Raw genomic sequence first — 17,163 nt, forward strand, 5'->3', positions numbered from 1 at the left:
CATAAATTTACATTGTAACTCAGAGAAAATATTTTTAGGTAAGTTTTATTGTACATCAAATTTAGAACTGTAAATGAAGCAATAATAAAAAAAACAGATAAAAAAGCAAAACTGATAACATGAATGTTTCTGTAGATGTTTTGAAAAGCAGCTACTGTCTGAAAATTCAAAATACATGAACTTTATTGTTGGGAGAAATGTAAAACAAGACCAGGTCACAGGTTGCCATGGTGATTCCCGCCTTTTCAGGAAGCCCAGCAACCGAATATTTGACACTCGAAGCTAAATTGTGACATAATGAGCCAAAATTCACAAAACTTTGGAAACTAATTCTGTAAAAACCAAAAACAGGATCAAACTAAAAAATTCAACCAAGCAGTCAGAATTTCTCAGTCCAACAGACAATCTGTCACTCAGCAGGAAAAACGAGTTTTTTTTTAATCAAATTTTACTGAAATCGCTACAGAAACCCAAACAATCCAGACCTGACTGATGGAAACGTTGGATAAATGATCTCTGAATTATGACGCTTCTTCTTTGAACTGGAGGCCTAATTTTAAAATTCACAGCAGTAACTAATTTATCCTTTTAAAAGTTTAATTCAGCATTTAGAATCACTGAAAGACTCAAGATTTGACATAAATAAGCTTTAAAGCGCTTGATGAAAAAACACTGTTCTTCTTCCAACCTGTAGGTGGAGCCAAAACCTGATCATCGTCTGGATGTAAACAGGAAATACAGTTAGTGTTTTCAATCTTCACACACACACACACACACACACACAGGAAACCTGAACTGAATGACATCATTTAATTGGCTGAGAAGAAATCCTGATATAAAAACAGCAAATGAGTAAAAAGACACAAAGTAATAATATAAGACAGCAGCAGTGAGACGCCTGAGGTCAGTCAGTTCATGCTGGGCTTTAAGCCCCGCCCCCTCATCACTTCTGTTTCTGGTACTTCCTCATGTGAGCTGCGATGGCGCCGCTGATCTCGGCGCTGCGCTTGTTCTGCCCAAAGTAATCGACGAACTCTCCGTCGGGTCCCACCAGGTACATGATGATGGTGTGATCCACCTGCGGGCGACAGCAGCCGGTTAGACGCTCGGCCTGGACGCTGGCGACGGAGCGCAGCGCGGCGGACTCACGATGTAGTCGTTGTCTTCGTCCTTCGGCCCCTGGCTGTAGTAGACGCGGTACGCTCTGGACACCTGCTCCACCTGAGCCACCGACCCCGTCAGCCCAATCAGCTTCGGGGAAAACTCTGCAGCAGCCAGGAAATGCTAAATTAACTTCATTCATTAACTTAATTTTTGGTTTTTGAGAATTGAATTTTTCCCCCGGTAATGTTCTTGTTTCACATGCATGTTTTACTTGGACTTAAATTCAGGTCAACTCTAGGCTAGACTGTGATTTTGTGCCAGGATGAATCATCATGTCACAAAAAAGTGATTAGAAATCCTGAACCTGCAGCTCAGGACTAAAAAGGCAGAAAAAAACAATCAGAAACTGATAAACTCCATGAAATCACTAGTGACCACGGATGGTCCTGTTAAGTAGGAGGCGTGTTCTGGTACCTTTCACATACGCAGCCATGGCCTCTGCAGTGTCTCTGTCTGGGTCGATGGTGATCAGGATGGGCGTCAGGTTTGGAAGAGTCTTGATTCTGTCTGCAGAAACACAAACAGGAAGTCTGTTAACGGTGCAAACCTCAGCCTGTAGTTCTGTTTAAAAACTCAGTCGATCACCTATCTCATCCACCACCTCGATCATCTTCTCGATCTCGTCGGGGCAGATGTCTGGGCAGTGCGTGAAGCCAAAGTAAATCAGGATCCACTGGCCCAGGAAGTCTTCACTCCTGGACGGCTTGTTGTTGTGATCGATGAGGGAGAACGGGCCGCCCAGCGCCGGCCGGCCCAGCGACTTGTTCCGCTCCTTCTCAATCACTGACAGGCAAAACGGCAAGACACAGATCAACACGGAAATCCTCTACGCACAAAAACACAAAATCCAAACCATTTCCTTCTGAATCGCCAAGAGAAAATCAGGGAATCAAAATTTTTAGCACCACTTTATGCACGGAGCTACTCACACTCCTCTTTTTCCTTCTTGAAATATTTCATCCCTCCCAGCAGAGCCCCTCCGATAGCAAACGTCACCGCTAAAGATTTCCACGTCACAGGCTGAAATGTCCAAATGGAAAACATGAACCAACACATCAGCTCACTGATGAATAAGCTTCACAATCATAGGAGTAAAAATCACCAAGACAACGCTAAAACCTCCCAAAACCCCACAGGAAAACCTGAGATTTCAGGGCATATTTCTAAATATTTATCCCAAAAAAATAACAACACATCCACTGTAAGACATGGTGGTGGAAGTGTCATGCTGTGGGCTTTCTTTATGGTCCCCTAAAATTGGGTTTTTGGCATTACTGTCAATTATGTCACTTTTATGACTTTTTATTTTTGTGTTTTTATCATGTAAACCACTTAGAACTGACTTGTTGCTTACATGTGTGTAACACAAAGTTTATGTTTATGTTCCACATAATCTTTTAATCTTCCACATTAAAAGTTTTACCCCTGACTTCTTGGACTTGTCGCCTGATGAGGGCAGTGAGGAAAACGATCTGGAGCTGTGAAGCTTCAACCACTGTGTTCCTCTGCAGGTGTGCCACCGGCTGGCGTGCACCTGAACGAAACAGATGAAATATGACAAACCGCTACAAGCTTTTTATACATCACCACATCCAGTTTTTTGTGGCAAACAATTTTAACAAATAAAATTATAAATTAATGTACAAAATGGCACCACCGAATTTTCAGGACGAGTACACAGATAAAATTGCACTTACAATAATGTCTACATTTTGATTTAAATGTACATAAAATGGAAATAGGCGCTAATTTGCCTGTTTCTTCTATGGAGTTCGGTGGAAGCTCCTAGCTTTTACCTACCAGGTAGCAGAGCTCTGTCCGCGCTGACAGCGCGTGTTTCCGCCCGGCTTCCCTTCCAATTAAACTGCGAGCGAGTCTGATGGCTCGGTTCTGGAGGACTTTACTCTGAACCAGCCAGCAGCCCAGGTTCTGAAACAGAGCGCTCATGTTGGCTTTAACCTTTACGGAACCGCTGTTGCTAAACACACGGAAGTTTCATGGAGAAACACCTGATTAAGAACGGCAGTTCTGGGGTCAGTGTGAGGTCAAGGTTAGAACGTTAAGACCTGAGCAAACTGATCTGGGATAAGGCGTTTCAGACACGTCTTCTTCTCCTTGTTTAATGGCGACGCCGTTTCGGCGCACTACCGCCACCACCTGGAAAGTGGGGTAAAAGCGGATATCAAACTGCTGCCTATAAAAACCACATAATTAGACAAAGAAAAAGAATAGTATTTTTTTATTGATTGATTGATTGATTAATTTAATCTTCTTCAGTCTTCACTTTTAACCCTCAGAGCTCTTTGCTGCCACCCAGAGTAAAAATAAAACAGTGCAGTTGGAAAAAATAGACTGCTGTGTCCAGGTTTGTTATTTACACATTTTGAAAAAAACAACATCCAACAAAAGTCACTTTGAGATAAACATAATTTCGGTGTAATCACAAATAAATGAAACATTTGTCTGCTTTAATGTATATATAGATCTACAAAAATCAGTACTTCTTTGGCAAAGGTTTTCTACATTGAACAAAGAAAGGAATGTTATGGCAGGTGGAGCTGCTTTAAATGGCAGTTTTACAGTGAGACGGCCAGTCTGACCGCAGCTCCTTATTGATGTGGTAGTAAAGCCAAGCCACAATGGGGAAAACTGTGATGGCCACAGCTGTGGAGACGCGCAGCTTCCCGACCGGAGCTCTGAGGAAAAAGACAGCAAAGTCTAAATCTATCAGAAACTCAAATTAAACTGGAGTTGAAGAGCAAATTACCTTCCAGAACGGCGACACAAAAGAAGCCAAACAGCCGTCAACGTAAGACCAGAAAATTCTCTGAAGAGGGAATTTGGAAAGCAAAAGGACATTACTAATAGATATTATCTGTAATTGGCTGGCAGCCTTAGCAGATACTTATATTTTTTAACAAATATATGATAAGCAGTTATTGTTATGCTTATTACTTATTACTCTGACTTTTTCCTTCTACTTAACTTTCCATTTCTATGCTGGGACACAGGACTCTGAACAGATTTCATGCTCTGAAACCAAACCTATTTTGGATTATGTAACAGATTTTTTATTTTATTTTTAACCTTTATACTCTATAGGCACATCTTTATTTTCTTTTTGACATGAGCCCCAGCAGACCTGCCCTCCTCCTGCTGGAAGATCTGCGTCGCTCGCTCCGCGTAAAGTTTCCATCCTAACAGGAAGATAGCTGCGCTGGAGATCATCAGGTGGAGATCAGCAACGCGCCTCCAGGGCAAAGTTTCTGGAATTAAAAACAGAAACAAAACATACAGAAAACCCAGCCGTGATGTTACCATGTCAGCCACGAGATGGCGCTGTTAGAACTAATAAATGTTCTGTAACGGTGCAGAGTCCAATAACTTCTCCTCAAGAGTGCTAAACAGGAAAGAGGATGTAGTTTCTGTGCAATCTGTGAGACTCTCCTGCCTACCTGTGACATGAGGTCTGAAGCCAATAAAACCACAGAGGACAGCAGGAACTGCATAACCCACCTGGAACAGAAACACGTCAAGAACAACCAGCAACCCGGGGGAAAATACTGCAAAGCCGCTAAACCTACCATCCATAAACCTGCGTCTGGATCATTGATCTGAAAGATCAACACATGGCATTATCACCATTAAAAGAGGAAAACCAGAGTAAACACTCATTTATCAAGCGCTAACCTGCACATAAGAAGCCAGAGTAAAAAACACAGACATTAAAACGTTACTTAATCGCCAAACTACAGAAAGCCATGAGATCTTCTCACAAACTTCTCCCATCGTGTTTTGGAATCGTCCCTTTTCTCCTCCTCCCCGCCCGGGCCTCCGGGACGTACAGACGGTAGTCAACAGACGCACATACCGTCGCTGCACTGACGAGGGTACGTTCGATATTCACTTCTTCAGCTGAAAGATGCGGGGTGGAAAACGCATTATAGTTGGACAAGCGATTTAACGAGTGAAATTTTTATGTTAGATTAATAGAAAAAAGGATAAAAATTATAATGATATAGATATTTGACGCAAATTCCTCCAACCGATGGACGTTTGACTAAATAAATCTCGTTCCGCTCTTTTAAAGACATTGCGGAAACACGTCATACTGGCTTTTACTGTGAATAAAATCCAATCAATATTAAAAAGTTGTCACAAAATTGGTAACCAAAAATATTTTTCAAAAAAGGATAAAATAACTGATAACATGTAGTAATATACTTTTTACATGTTATTTATTGTCAAATCACATCAAAGCCTGCTTGTTTAGCAAGTCTGAAACAATTTCTCATTAATAAAATGAAACGCAACGTAAATTCAGTTAAATACAGCAAAAAATATTTCTATGATTAAGAAAATAAAGCAATTCAAGTTTACATGGAAACATAACCTGTAATTGGAAACAAGGAATAAACTGCTAGCAAAATAAAGGAACAGACAAAATAAAAAGAATATCAGAAAAATATATGTCAGATTTAGAAGAACATAAAAATTCAATTTGAAAACAAACAAATAGCTTAGAAAGAAATGTAAAATATTCTTTGAAGTTGGAAGCTGGAGTAAACAGATTTCAGTACTTTGTTATAACATACATTACTGGTTTTGGAGTTTCACGTTACATAAATTATTTGGAAAGGTATTTCTTCCGGCTGAATTTAATATTTAGTAACGATGCTAATTATTTGTGTTTTTTTATTTTATTTTTTTTTACCCTAAAATACATTTCCATACAAGCATTTTATTACATTATTTTAAAATGTTAAATCAAATAATCAGTTACCTGGTACTTAAGTAACTTTTTTGCCAAATACTTTTTAATTTTACTTGAGTAAAAATGCGCTGAATTAGTTTTACTGCATCTTGTGTGCCCTGGTGTTGTGTTTTATTTTGAAAGAGCTTCTACAAAACATCCGGTCCCTCCTCGGCTAACAGCTGCAGCCTTGCTGCGGTTAGTGGGTGTTGAAATGTCAGCTGATTGTTAGCCTGTCTAGCTAGCTTAGCTCAGTTGGGTGTTTGTTTTTGTCACTAGGTAGCCTGCTTCTCACGCAGCCCCCCGAGCCTTAACGCGTATTTAGTCATTTCACGGACTTATTCTCTTTTTCATTCGTCGTCTGCTTCGTTTCGCGGGGCTCACCGCCGCTAGTGTTGCTGTAATTTTCACAGCAGCAGGGAGGAAAAGGGAGTGAAGTTGCTGTTCGAGTCTCTCTGCATTGCAGCCCCTGGCGCTGCTGATGGAATTCAAACACACAACAATGGCGACTCCTGGTTCAAACAGTTCAACGACAGGCAGCAGCCACAGCAGCAGCAACGCGGGATCCGTCACGCACCACTACCAGCAGCCGCAGCAGTCCCAGTCCCAGCACACCGCAACGATGAGCAGCATGCAGGGTAAGCGGGGAGGCGCCCATTCCGCTGCCGTGAAGGTTAACGCTAGCACGGCTAACCCGGGGAGGCTACTCTCTACACTGATGGATATGTCACATTTTGCACAATGAGTTAGCAGCTTTTTAATTACATAACTGACTCAGATGGGAACAAAGGTTCCAGGTGATCTGGGAGATTTACTGAGTGGTTCTGCTGTTAATGGTTTAGAATAGTTTTGGCTCAGGCGCTTGATTTTACACTTTCTTTCAAAATCGCTTTTTTAAAAAAATGTATTGTTTCTCTCAATTAATATTTATTGGATTTGGCTGAATGAGATCAGAATAATCTGAACTATAATTGGTCTTTGTTTTCATCACCGTGTACAGATCAGTTTGATTTGAATCTGGAACAGGATCGACTTGGACTATGTACCAAAAATGAAAACAACTGAGACAGTTTAGTTCGGATCCTGGAACTGATCTGAACTGAAGTGGATTTAATCTGTGTAGAATTCAAATCTTTTCGGGATTAGTGTGGGTTGTAGTAATTTCTAATAAATTTACGTGAATTACCTGGACTCTGACTATAAGACAGAGTGGAGGATTAGCCCGTTTAAAATTAAAGTCCAATTTATTCGCACCGCAAATGGGAATCGATGTTAAAGCCTCCATGTTCATACCTGATTAACTTAATAAGTTGAACTGGATCAAATTAAAACACAAATGAATGGAAAAAGTCTGTTTTTGGAATTTAATGTGATCCCTGGGTTTATGGACTGTAATGAACTGCATATATTTTTATCTAAATTTTGTTGAATTGAATCCAGTTTAAATAGATTGAACTTTACACCAGATTATAAACGGAATCAATTTACTGCTGGATTGAAGTGAATTGGAACCAGTTTATGATTTTAAGCTAGTTTCAGTGATGAAAGTGATTTTACTTTCATTTAAATCTGTTTTGTTCAGTTGAGCTGGATTTTCCTTTCTTGAAATAAATTGTATTATAATGGATATTAATTGGACCGATTCCATTAGTCTGTGTTCACCTGTCACAGACTTTCACTGAACTGATTGAATGAATCTGAAATGCTGGTTATGTTACAGTTCAGCATTATAATTTCATCTGAATTTCATTTTCCAACCCAGTAAAGGTGAGTTTGGTGAGTTTTTAATATTTCCCAGCGGATTTGAAGCTGGAGCTTTGAGTCGAGTCGCTGCTAAAACTGGAGCCTGTTTTTGTTTCAGTCCAGATTCAGTCGGATTCTGTTAATTCTGCCACGGTTCTGTTTTCTATGCAAACTCTGCCTGTTTTAACTTTCAGAGTCCAACACCTGCTGGAGATGTCAGAGTGAAACAGGTACACACACACTGCTGTCACTCACCTGCTGCAAAACAATAAGAACTTTCTCTATTTTTGAAAATATGCTTTTTGATTACTGCAGCTAACCTTTGTGATAGTATTAATTAAATCTTCAGTAGCTGTGATTTATGTAGCTAAAGTCTCTCAATGATGTGACGTTTAGTCCTGATGTGCGTTTAGTTCCTCTGACCGTTTCGTTTCTTAATGCTGCTTAATTTTTGCTTCCTAACTCCCGATGTGATGCTGACCGACGGTGAGCTGTCCGGAGAAAATAAAACACATTTTTCCATCTGAAAATGCTTCTTCCTTCTCTCCTTTTGATCCTTTTTGTTTTGTTTTACCTGCTGCTCATGTCTTCCTCTCATTTCCTCCATTTCATCGCGGTCCACTGTCTGCAGCTGACTTACAGGTGCATGCTAATGCATTTCCTTTCATCAAATGCATTCTGTCTGCAAAAAGATCCTCCAGAAGCTCTAATAACTCTGCAGAGCAACGCAGATTTCTGAGAATATGTTTTTAAACCTGAGCCGCAAAACCAAAGAGGCAAATTTAAAGCAACAGACTCTGATGTCTAACTGACAAAGCAGTCTCCTGAGGATTGTTAAAAAGAGTAAAAGCTTTCTTTTCACCTCTAGGGTTTCAGATAAACCTGTCTGGAGCTCACCCAAGTAAGCCAAACCTCTTTTGCTTCAGCACCAACAGCACTCCTCTCTTTCTTTCCGCCTGACTCTTTGGTATGGAGGGAGTCTGTCCTGCTGTTCTCCACTAATCCCAGCCTAATCGCCCCGCTGGTCCTGGTAGGCCTGCGCCACCAGCAGCTGGGCTCCACAGATTGTACTGACTCTAAGCAGACAGCTGCAGCATGCCCAGAAACAGCAGATCTGCTCTGAATGGCCGAAGCTAGCATTCAGGTGTGGCTCCCAGCAGATCTCTGGCTGCTCCTCACTGTGATGGAGGCCTCTGCCAGCTCCACTCTTACAACTCTAACTCTGAGGTTTCCAGTGTCCAACTAACAAGCAACACAAGTGTTTGCTTGTCCTGTTTTGTTTCTGGTATTTGGGGTGTGGGTCCACTCCAGCTGTCCTCTAGTATTTGGTGAAAACACTGACGTTGTCGCTGTTTGGCCTTTTCCTGCACACACTCCTGTGGTGCAAACATTCGATTCAAGGTGAAATCAAAGCAGTTAATCTTGCATGTTTCCATCATAATGTTTTTATGTCCTGCTCTGTTTCTTGTTTACCTTCCCACTTTGTGTTTGCATTCAGGGTGAAGTTCAGCATGCTGTGCTGTGTTTTTGTTACAAAGAGTTGGGGTGTAAATGAAGTGATAAAAACCAAACCGTTTCTAAAAATCAGAAGATTATAAAGTAGAAGAGTCCTGCAGCAGATGAAATGTTGAAATGTTCACTCATTCACCACCATTTTGATTCTTATATAGATGCTACATGCTAAGTAAATACGGTTTAGGATTCGCTTCTCTTAATTTCTTTTAGACACTTGTAATATTATGAAACTGTTAGCTTTAGCCTTCTTAAGCTTTGGTACTGACATTAACATGTTTAGTAGCATGCAGGCGTTAGCAATTTAATAATAATAAATCTGAGGTAACTTTACATTAAACACTAGACCTTTGACAGTAGTTTTAGGAAAACATGCTAACACTAATACCATGCTAATGCTAAGTTTAGCATTAGCTTTAGTTACATCTGGCTCTGTGTCTGTTTCCAGCTTGCAACTCAAAATGTGGTGAACATAAATAGTCTGAATGAAACAGTTTAATCTCACTGTTTTGTCTGTGGTTAAGCCATTGGTGTTATCACACTAATGCTAGCCCTGATGTTAGCATTAGCGGAAACATGCTACCATTTGTATCTCAACTGATATTCATGCTCTGTTGTGTTAAACTGAAACTACTTTTAAAGAATCTGATACCTAGCTGTGCTGGTGGCTAGCTGAGCAGTTAGCTAGCTGTGCTGGTGGCTAGCTGAGCAGTTAGCTAGCTGTGCTGGTGGCTAGCTGAGCAGTTAGCTAGCTGAGCAGTTAGCTAGCTGAGCAGTTAGCTAGCTGAGCAGTTAGCTAGCATTGCTGGTGGCTAGCTGAGCAGTTAGCTAGCTGTGCTGGTGGCTGATTTGAAACTCATGTTTACATCGTTTTGTGAATGAATGAACACTTCAAGAATTAAAAACATTTTCAGCTGTTAGTACAGTTCATATTCCTGATTTCTGATTATTTTCTGCATATTTAATGAATCCTAATGTAGCAACAATGGGAGGAAGAAACTATTGTCAGAGTTCCCAGTTTAATTTAACAGAATATAAATATTTAGTGTATTGATTCTCATGTGACAGTTTAGTCTTCATTGATGTTAGAAATGTTTCTAAACATCTTTATCTGATCATTTTTCTGATCTGGAGCGTTTTGCTTCTCACGCCCCTTCTCTCTGGAAATCATTCCATCCAGATGTTTCAGTAAATGTTCCTGTACTCGTCTTTTCATCCTTCTTTGGCTCATTTTGTGGTTTTTGCATATTTAACATTCCATTCCTGGTTTTCGTTTTGCTCTGCTCTTTGTGTTTGTTACGTTTGTAAAACTTTCTCCTGCCGCTCAGGTAAACGCAAAGCGCTGAAGCTGAACTTCGCCAACCCGTCCATCAAACCCTCCACCAGGTTCTCCCTGAACACGGCCGGACCTCCGTTTCAGAACCCTCACATGTGAGCGAGCGCCCTGCCAGTGTTAAAAACCCGGCTGTGTTGGATGCTCAGTGGCTGCTGTTTCCCCAGAGAGAGGCTGAGGACTCACAGCATCGAGTCGTCGGGGAAGCTGAAGATTTCCCCGGAGCAGCACTGGGACTTCACCGCCGAGGACCTGAAGGATCTGGGCGAAATCGGCCGGGGGGCTTACGGCTCCGTCAACAAGATGGTGCACAAACCCAGCAACATGATCATGGCCGTGAAGGTGAGCTAACGACGGCAGGAAAAATGAAATGAATGTTCATTTATTTCAAACAAGTGAAGTGTCACAGCAAAAATAAAATAATTACAAAGAAAACCAACAATATCAATAATAATCTTAAAAAAGAAACTTCTATATTAGATCCCAAAAGGAGTAGGAATAAGACGGAGCTTCTTAAATTACACAATTAATTTTTACTCATTGATAAACAATTAAATTATGATAAACAATAATTTTGTCATTTTGAGGCCAGAGATGGAACAATAAGGAAATTAAAGATTCTCACAGATTAATAAGCTTTAAACTTTAATAAACATTTGACTCTGAGCTGGAAGATGTTTAAAATAAATAACAAGTTTTAAAGTCTCTATAAAACTTTTATCATGCAGTTTATGGATGAAGGAGAGAAATGAAAAATCATTCTAATGGAAATTCTTCAGCTTGTTTTAATTTATTTTGTGGTTATTTGGTTTATTGCTGATTTCATCGTTCCTACTTGTGTCACATCTTATAATCTTCCCAAATTAAATTAGTGAATTTATCCTGCAGGTCATCTGCTGTAAAATATCCATAAAGCAACATTCATCTTTAACCAAACTGACAAATCTTTTCCTCTTCTTTCGAATCGATTAGATTTCAGTTTCATGTTTAATCTGCGGTGATAATAAGATTTTATTCCGATCCGTCATGCTGTGTCCACTCCCTGAAACCGTTTTGTTTTTCCTCAGAGGATTCGCTCCACGGTGGATGAGAAGGAGCAGAAGCAGCTGCTGATGGATCTGGACGTGGTGATGAGAAGCAGCGACTGTCCGTACATCGTCCAGTTCTACGGCGCTCTGTTCAGAGAGGTCAGACACTTTCTGGGACACAAACACTTTTTGTTTTCCCTGCAGATGATTCGATGTCCTGTTTGTTTCAGGGGGATTGCTGGATCTGCATGGAACTCATGGCTAACTCGTTAGACAAATTTTACAAGTTTGTATACGGCTCGTTAGACGACGTGATTCCTGAAGAGATATTAGGAAAAATCACTTTAGCTGTAAGTTTGTTTCTGTGTTTTACTGTTTGCTTTCATTAAATTTCACCTGCTAACTTCTGGTTTTGGTCTGCAGACTGTGAAGGCACTAAACCACTTAAAGGAAAACTTGAAGATAATCCACCGAGGTAAGCGCTCCCAGCTGCTCTGGTTTCATCCGTCAGCTCTTCGCTGCTCACCGTCCGTCTCTCCGCTCAGACATCAAGCCGTCCAACATCCTGCTGGACAGAAACGGAAACATAAAGCTCTGCGACTTTGGCATCAGCGGTCAGCTGGTGGACTCCATCGCCAAAACCAGAGACGCCGGCTGCAGGCCGTACATGGCGGTGAGTAGGCGCCGCAGGCAGGGCGGGGCGCCGCAGGCAGAGCGCCGCGTGGCAGAGCGCCGCAGAAAGTCTCCTTCAGCAGTGAACGAGGAGAAAGCACAAACTTCCTGTCTCCACAGGAAGTTCTGATTGTAACTATTGATGCAGATTCACTCATTCACAAAGTTTGCATTGACTTCCAACTTTTCTACAAATCTGACCAATCATCTATCATTTCCTGGTTTTCCTTTTCTCTGACCAATCGCTGCCACTGGCTGAATCTCAGCCAATCCCCTTCATTCGCCTCCTAATCGACTTCCTGTTTCTCTAAAGTCTAAACAGTAAAAGTTTCCTTTTAATTTATTTCTTTATTTGCAAAAACCATTTTGAGACGCTCACAAGTTCTTCCTTTGACCTTTGACCCCTCCTCGGGACATGAATTTGTTTGTATTAAGGCTGATATTTTAGGAAAGTCTTTAGATTTTAGATATTGAATATGTTGAAATCTTGTTTTATTTATTATTATTTTTTGGAAGATGATGTTCAGCAATTTAAACTTTTTGTTAAAATCAAAGTTAGATTTAAACTTTGAAACTTATTTTAAAAAATTGCCGCAGTCGGTCATTTTGGTGGGAACAATCGCAGAAATCCGTCTGGGCATCGAACAGCCGGACTGGTTTAGATGTGTTTGATACTTTAGTCTGATGATCAGTGGATTCAGTTCAAGCTGCTTGAATCCGTCTGGATCTGCAGGTCGGGTCGACACAGAACCAGATCCAGAAATCAGAAATAAACAGATCAGATATTATCTTGGTTTTATTCGCAGTGATCAGACGTTCGGCTCCTTGCAGCCGATCTGCTGGCTGACCTCAGCAGCTATTTCAGGCCTTTAACTAGGCCAGCGAGGAGCTTCCTGTGCCTCAGCTGCAGCTGCTCTGCAGAATGAGGACGGAGCTGCATGTGACTGACAGAGGATGAGGCATCCTGCGGGCTGCAGATGGAAACCTTCCTGCTCATGAATCAAATGCTTCCCAAAGTCCAGAATAATGTAGAATCTTGTGTTTCCCAGGATTGACTTTGTGTTTGTGACGTTTCTCCAGCCGGAGCGGATCGACCCCAGCGCCTCCAGGCAGGGCTACGACGTTCGATCCGACGTCTGGAGTCTGGGAATCACACTGGTGAGTTCATCCTGCTGCCAGACAGCTGGGGAGCACTGACTGGTAGAACCGGGACCAGAACCGGACCAGGACCAAAACTGATCCAGGACCGGACCAGAACCTGACCGGGACCAGACCAGGACTGATCCAGACCAGAATCGATCCAGTTCTGATCCAGCAGAACTGGTTTTGTGCGCTAACCCTCCGTCGATTCCAGATTTTAAACCAAAATCAGATTAAAGTTTGTTTTACTGGGGCTCTTATGCAGTAAACCTTATTAAATATAATAACAATGCAGTGTGTGTGTGTGTCTGTGTGTGTGTGTGTGTGTGTGTGTGTCAGTATGAGCTGGCCACAGGACGGTTCCCCTACCCGAAGTGGAACAGCGTGTTCGACCAGCTGACTCAGGTGGTCAGAGGAGATCCGCCGCAGCTCAGCAACTCGGACGAGAGGCGTTTCTCCCCGAAGTTCATCTCCTTTGTCAACGTGTGGTGAGAAAATGAAACGCAGCAACCGCTGCTGCCCTCTGCTGGACACAGATGGGAACTGACGCTTTTCTTTGTCATTTCCAGCCTTACAAAGGATGAATCCAAGAGGCCAAAGTACAGAGAGCTGCTGGTAGGTTTATTTAAACTATAGACTTGGTACGAATTTGTTTTCATTTCTTTATTTTCCTTAACCTCCAGAGAGACCCGTTCATTCAGATGTACGAGGAGCGCTCTGTGGACGTGGCCGGATACGTCTGCAGGATCCTGGATCAGATGCCGGCCTCTCCCAGCTCCCCCACGTTCATGGAGTGAGAGCCGGTCAGGAAACGATCCGACAGAAACAAACGCAGCAACAAATCTTTGTGTAAAATTGCTTGGTCCCCTTATTGCAGTGTTAAGAAAAAAAAACACCATTATGGTTCAGACTGTATATATTCCCACTTCTGTTTCTCTGTTCTCCACACACACACACATATGCTCACACACGCACGCTCACACACACACACACACACACACACACATTAGGAGCTGGATCAGTCAGCTGTTGTTGGTATCAGTGACTTCCAGGAAAAATTATGTGCAAATTGTATTTATGGAACCAAAACGATGTGGACTGGAATCATCCTGGCCGTTACCTGCTACCTGCTCCACCTGTGTGACGCCTGAACGCCGCGATGCGTTCAGGCCTGCAGGACGCGCCTTGCTGATGAACGAATAAAGACAGGAGAAAGGAAACGACGACTCCTGTCTTCTGTCATGGAGCTCCTCTGGAAACGCTCAGGAAAATCTGGGCCGACGCCGTTTCCTTTAACCACATTACGCAACTTAAAGTGACTAAAATAAATTAATTCACCAAATTTAAATTCACACTAATTTAAAACCAAAAGTTTTCCAATTAAATAACCTTTTGCTTTATGATGAAGTGAATTTTCAGCCATATTAAAATAGATGCAAAAAACTGTAATGGAAACGCTCAGCGTCAGTCATGTGATCAACAGCCGGATGTTACTACTGGAGAAAACGACAAAGAGACAGGAAGTAGCAGGAGGGAGTTTGTTTTGGACCACTAGGCTTCACAGCAGCACCGTAAATAAAACATTTAGCTTCATTCCAACGTGTTGAATCCATCCAGCTTCTGTGTAACATTTCCACCAAATGCCCCAAATTTCTTAAACCAATCTGAAAAGTGTGGAGTGACTTTCTGTTGAGCTGCATTACTTTTAGAAAAACATCCCACAGGATGATGCATCCACCGCCATGTTTCACAGGGTTTGACTCCTTCTCCCTTTTTACTCATTTCATGACATCTGGGTTTTATTTAGGGGCATCAGAGTAAAGGAGCTACATCTATTTTATGTCACACTATTCAAGTTCTTAGTTGTAAATGTTGAAAGCAGTAAGTTTTTAATCGTGCTGGTTTGTTATATAAAATCATAACAGAACCGTTTAGTTTTGTTTTTATGCTTTAGGAAGGTGCAGCCATTTTCCTCTATATGAAAATGACAACAGCTTCACTTCTGCCTCTAATAATGAACATGTGCTTTGATTTTATCTTTTTAATTCATTTAAATCTTACAAACAAGAATAAATTGTACAAATATCTGAATAAATTAGAAAAGAATTGCAGAGGTTTTCTAAGTTGTGCTTCAACACATTCCTGGTCCTGTAGAGTTGATTCAGATCTCACTGGAAGTGCAGATTATCAAGTGATTGTTGGAATAATCGGCTGCAGTCAGGAGATGATGAAGTCTTTATACTGCTGCTCCGGCTGCTCAGCAATGTATTTCTTTATGTACCAGCAGGAAACTCGAGCCTTCAGCTTCTCCTCAACCAGGAAGTCCATGGCTGCCTGCAAGACAGGAAATCAGAGGAAATCTTCCTGACAGAACTCAGGCTGCAGAGTTTACCTGGGACAGGGCAGCAGCGATGCCTTGGCCTCGAAACGTTTCAGGAACGAATGTGGACATCAGGTCCACCTCCTGCTGCCCAGTGAACCTGTAGTACAGCACGGCGCATTCACTGTCCCCTGGAGAACAGAAACACACACTTCACTGGGTCAGTGTGCAGCAACACTGTCCAGATAAATAATGACGTAATTAAAAACCCAAACAGACCTGACGCTGCAAAAACAAAATCCTACCAGGTAATTTTGGGTTATGGTGCAAATACCTCAGTACACTAGAAAAAGGACAAAACTAACTTACTACAAACGTTTCAGCAAGAAATAGGAGCCAGTTTTATCTCAGTAATTGCTTTATATAGATTATAAAAGTATCAAATGTGGAAAATGCATTATTGGTGAAATAATCTGCCAGTGAAACTAGATCTATTTCATCAATATTATGAACTTACTGACTAAATCAGTTCTATGAGGGTTTAACCTTTGATGCTGATTTAAATTAGATCCAAAATATTAATCTACTAACTGTGCTTCTTTTGTCCACAAAATGCATTGAAATGTGTGTTATATGCCTCTCATATATTAGCCGAACCTTTATTCGGGTTGACCCGGTTAGTTTAACGTGTATGTCATACAGACTTTACTTGGACATGAGTTGTTAAAACAGACGGTATCTTAAAATTACATAAATCTAAACGTAATTCGGCTGAATTCTATATGAAAAAATATGAATATGAATGAAATAAAAATATGAATGTTTCTATTGGAGATTATTCAATCCACGTTTCGTGAGGCCAGAAGTGGACGCGGGGCTCTCCTGGTGGATCGACCCCGGCTGTAGGGCTTCTCTCCGGCTGAGAGTTTTACCTTTGCCGCTGCTGCCCGTAGTGACCGTGAAGCGCCGGTTCTGTCGGTCATGTTGGACCTTAAACCGTCCGCTGCAGCTGGAGGAGGCGGTATGGCAGGAAACGACCCGGTGAGTCAGTCCAAAGAGTCTAGAAATATTTTTTAAGGCCATTTAACGCGGTACAAACACACTGCACATGCGCAGTGTGGTCAAAAGCAATCGTTGTGCAGTTTGTCCAACAGAGGGCGCAAACACGCAGAAATCACCGTGAAGTACTTTTGACCTCCAAAATATTATATATTTACAAACCATGACAGATATTTATGTATGTAATACATAAAATCACATTGAATGAATAGAAACAATAAATAACATTCTATATTAATGTCTAACCTTGAAATTGAAATAAATGAAACAAGATCTAAAATAGTAATATTTATTTATTTATACATTTTATCTTAAACTAAGAAAAAAAAGTATGTTTTTATATTTGACTCCAAGGAATAAAATGAATCAAACTCAATACAAAATTAAACATATGGTTGAATTAAAATGAGTAATTTGGTTTTATTAAAGTTTTTTATTT

General features: G+C 41.2%; 4 protein-coding genes across 7 annotated transcripts; 1 reads left to right on the forward strand and 3 right to left on the reverse strand.

Moving 5' to 3' along the window:
• Nucleotides 1–796: 796 nt before the first annotated feature.
• Nucleotides 797–3,277, reverse strand: LOC122822532 (protein SCO1 homolog, mitochondrial). The gene is made up of 7 exons (XM_044101279.1): nucleotides 2,965–3,277; nucleotides 2,588–2,698; nucleotides 2,094–2,184; nucleotides 1,750–1,947; nucleotides 1,579–1,671; nucleotides 1,150–1,265; nucleotides 797–1,078 (listed from the first exon to the last, which is right to left on the reverse strand). Exons 1-7 carry the CDS (start codon nucleotides 3,109–3,111, stop codon nucleotides 944–946), a joined length of 891 nt encoding a protein of 296 aa, XP_043957214.1. The 5' UTR covers nucleotides 3,112–3,277; the 3' UTR covers nucleotides 797–943.
• Nucleotides 3,278–3,388: 111 nt separating this feature from the next.
• On the reverse strand, nucleotides 3,389–5,017 carry tmem220 (transmembrane protein 220). The gene is made up of 6 exons (XM_044101280.1): nucleotides 4,855–5,017; nucleotides 4,749–4,778; nucleotides 4,620–4,680; nucleotides 4,307–4,430; nucleotides 3,932–3,991; nucleotides 3,389–3,860 (listed from the first exon to the last, which is right to left on the reverse strand). The coding sequence occupies exons 1-6, from the start codon at nucleotides 4,951–4,953 to the stop codon at nucleotides 3,728–3,730; spliced, it is 507 nt and encodes a 168-aa protein (XP_043957215.1). The 5' UTR covers nucleotides 4,954–5,017; the 3' UTR covers nucleotides 3,389–3,727.
• Nucleotides 5,018–6,090: 1,073 nt separating this feature from the next.
• map2k4a (mitogen-activated protein kinase kinase 4a) lies at nucleotides 6,091–14,565 on the forward strand. Of its 4 annotated transcripts, XM_044101281.1 has the most exons (13): nucleotides 6,091–6,555; nucleotides 7,855–7,890; nucleotides 8,529–8,561; nucleotides 10,501–10,603; nucleotides 10,673–10,847; nucleotides 11,573–11,692; nucleotides 11,764–11,883; nucleotides 11,957–12,008; nucleotides 12,079–12,206; nucleotides 13,286–13,363; nucleotides 13,685–13,833; nucleotides 13,915–13,960; nucleotides 14,029–14,565. In XM_044101281.1, exons 1-13 carry the CDS (start codon nucleotides 6,399–6,401, stop codon nucleotides 14,140–14,142), a joined length of 1,311 nt encoding a protein of 436 aa, XP_043957216.1. In that variant the 5' UTR covers nucleotides 6,091–6,398; the 3' UTR covers nucleotides 14,143–14,565. The 4 variants fall into 4 exon arrangements, with proteins under 4 accessions (XP_043957216.1, XP_043957219.1, XP_043957217.1 ...); XM_044101284.1 differs by lacking the exon at nucleotides 8,529–8,561 and having other exon boundaries at nucleotides 10,513–10,603; XM_044101282.1 differs by lacking the exon at nucleotides 8,529–8,561 and having other exon boundaries at nucleotides 6,092–6,555.
• Nucleotides 14,566–15,371: 806 nt separating this feature from the next.
• Nucleotides 15,372–16,790, reverse strand: LOC122822537 (protein NATD1-like). Its single transcript, XM_044101295.1, has 3 exons — nucleotides 16,598–16,790; nucleotides 15,738–15,856; nucleotides 15,372–15,679 (listed from the first exon to the last, which is right to left on the reverse strand). Exons 1-3 carry the CDS (start codon nucleotides 16,746–16,748, stop codon nucleotides 15,563–15,565), a joined length of 387 nt encoding a protein of 128 aa, XP_043957230.1. The 5' UTR covers nucleotides 16,749–16,790; the 3' UTR covers nucleotides 15,372–15,562.
• Nucleotides 16,791–17,163: the final 373 nt, after the last annotated feature.

This window comes from Gambusia affinis, linkage group LG19 (assembly GCF_019740435.1).
Source record: "Gambusia affinis linkage group LG19, SWU_Gaff_1.0, whole genome shotgun sequence".
Lineage (NCBI taxonomy): Eukaryota > Metazoa > Chordata > Actinopteri > Cyprinodontiformes > Poeciliidae > Gambusia > Gambusia affinis.

Bases quoted from the DNA above. Each gene is read 5' to 3' on its own strand.
- LOC122822532 (XM_044101279.1), bottom strand. From the start codon at position 3,111: ATGAGCGCTCTGTTTCAGAACCTGGGCTGCTGGCTGGTTCAGAGTAAA. The intron at 2,185-2,587 runs GTAAAACTTTTA...TGGACATTTCAG, and splicing joins ACAAGTCCAAGAAGTCAGGG to CCTGTGACGTGGAAATCTTT. The intron at 1,079-1,149 runs GTGAGTCCGCCG...TGTCGCCCGCAG, and splicing joins ACGAAGACAACGACTACATC to GTGGATCACACCATCATCAT.
- tmem220 (XM_044101280.1), bottom strand. From the start codon at position 4,953: ATGGGAGAAGTTTGTGAGAAGATCTCATGGCTTTCTGTAGTTTGGCGA. The intron at 4,681-4,748 runs GTAGGTTTAGCG...TTTCTGTTCCAG, and splicing joins CAGACGCAGGTTTATGGATG to GTGGGTTATGCAGTTCCTGC. The intron at 3,992-4,306 runs GTCTGCTGGGGC...TTCCCTCTTCAG, and splicing joins TTCCAGCAGGAGGAGGGCAG to AGAATTTTCTGGTCTTACGT.
- map2k4a (XM_044101281.1), top strand. From the start codon at position 6,399: ATGGAATTCAAACACACAACAATGGCGACTCCTGGTTCAAACAGTTCA. The intron at 12,009-12,078 runs GTAAGCGCTCCC...CTCTCCGCTCAG, and splicing joins CTTGAAGATAATCCACCGAG to ACATCAAGCCGTCCAACATC. The intron at 13,961-14,028 runs GTAGGTTTATTT...CTTAACCTCCAG, and splicing joins CAAAGTACAGAGAGCTGCTG to AGAGACCCGTTCATTCAGAT.
- LOC122822537 (XM_044101295.1), bottom strand. From the start codon at position 16,748: ATGGCCTTAAAAAATATTTCTAGACTCTTTGGACTGACTCACCGGGTC. The intron at 15,857-16,597 runs GTAAAACTCTCA...TCTGTTCTCCAG, and splicing joins TACGGGCAGCAGCGGCAAAG to GGGACAGTGAATGCGCCGTG. The intron at 15,680-15,737 runs GTAAACTCTGCA...CCTGTCTTGCAG, and splicing joins TCGCTGCTGCCCTGTCCCAG to GCAGCCATGGACTTCCTGGT.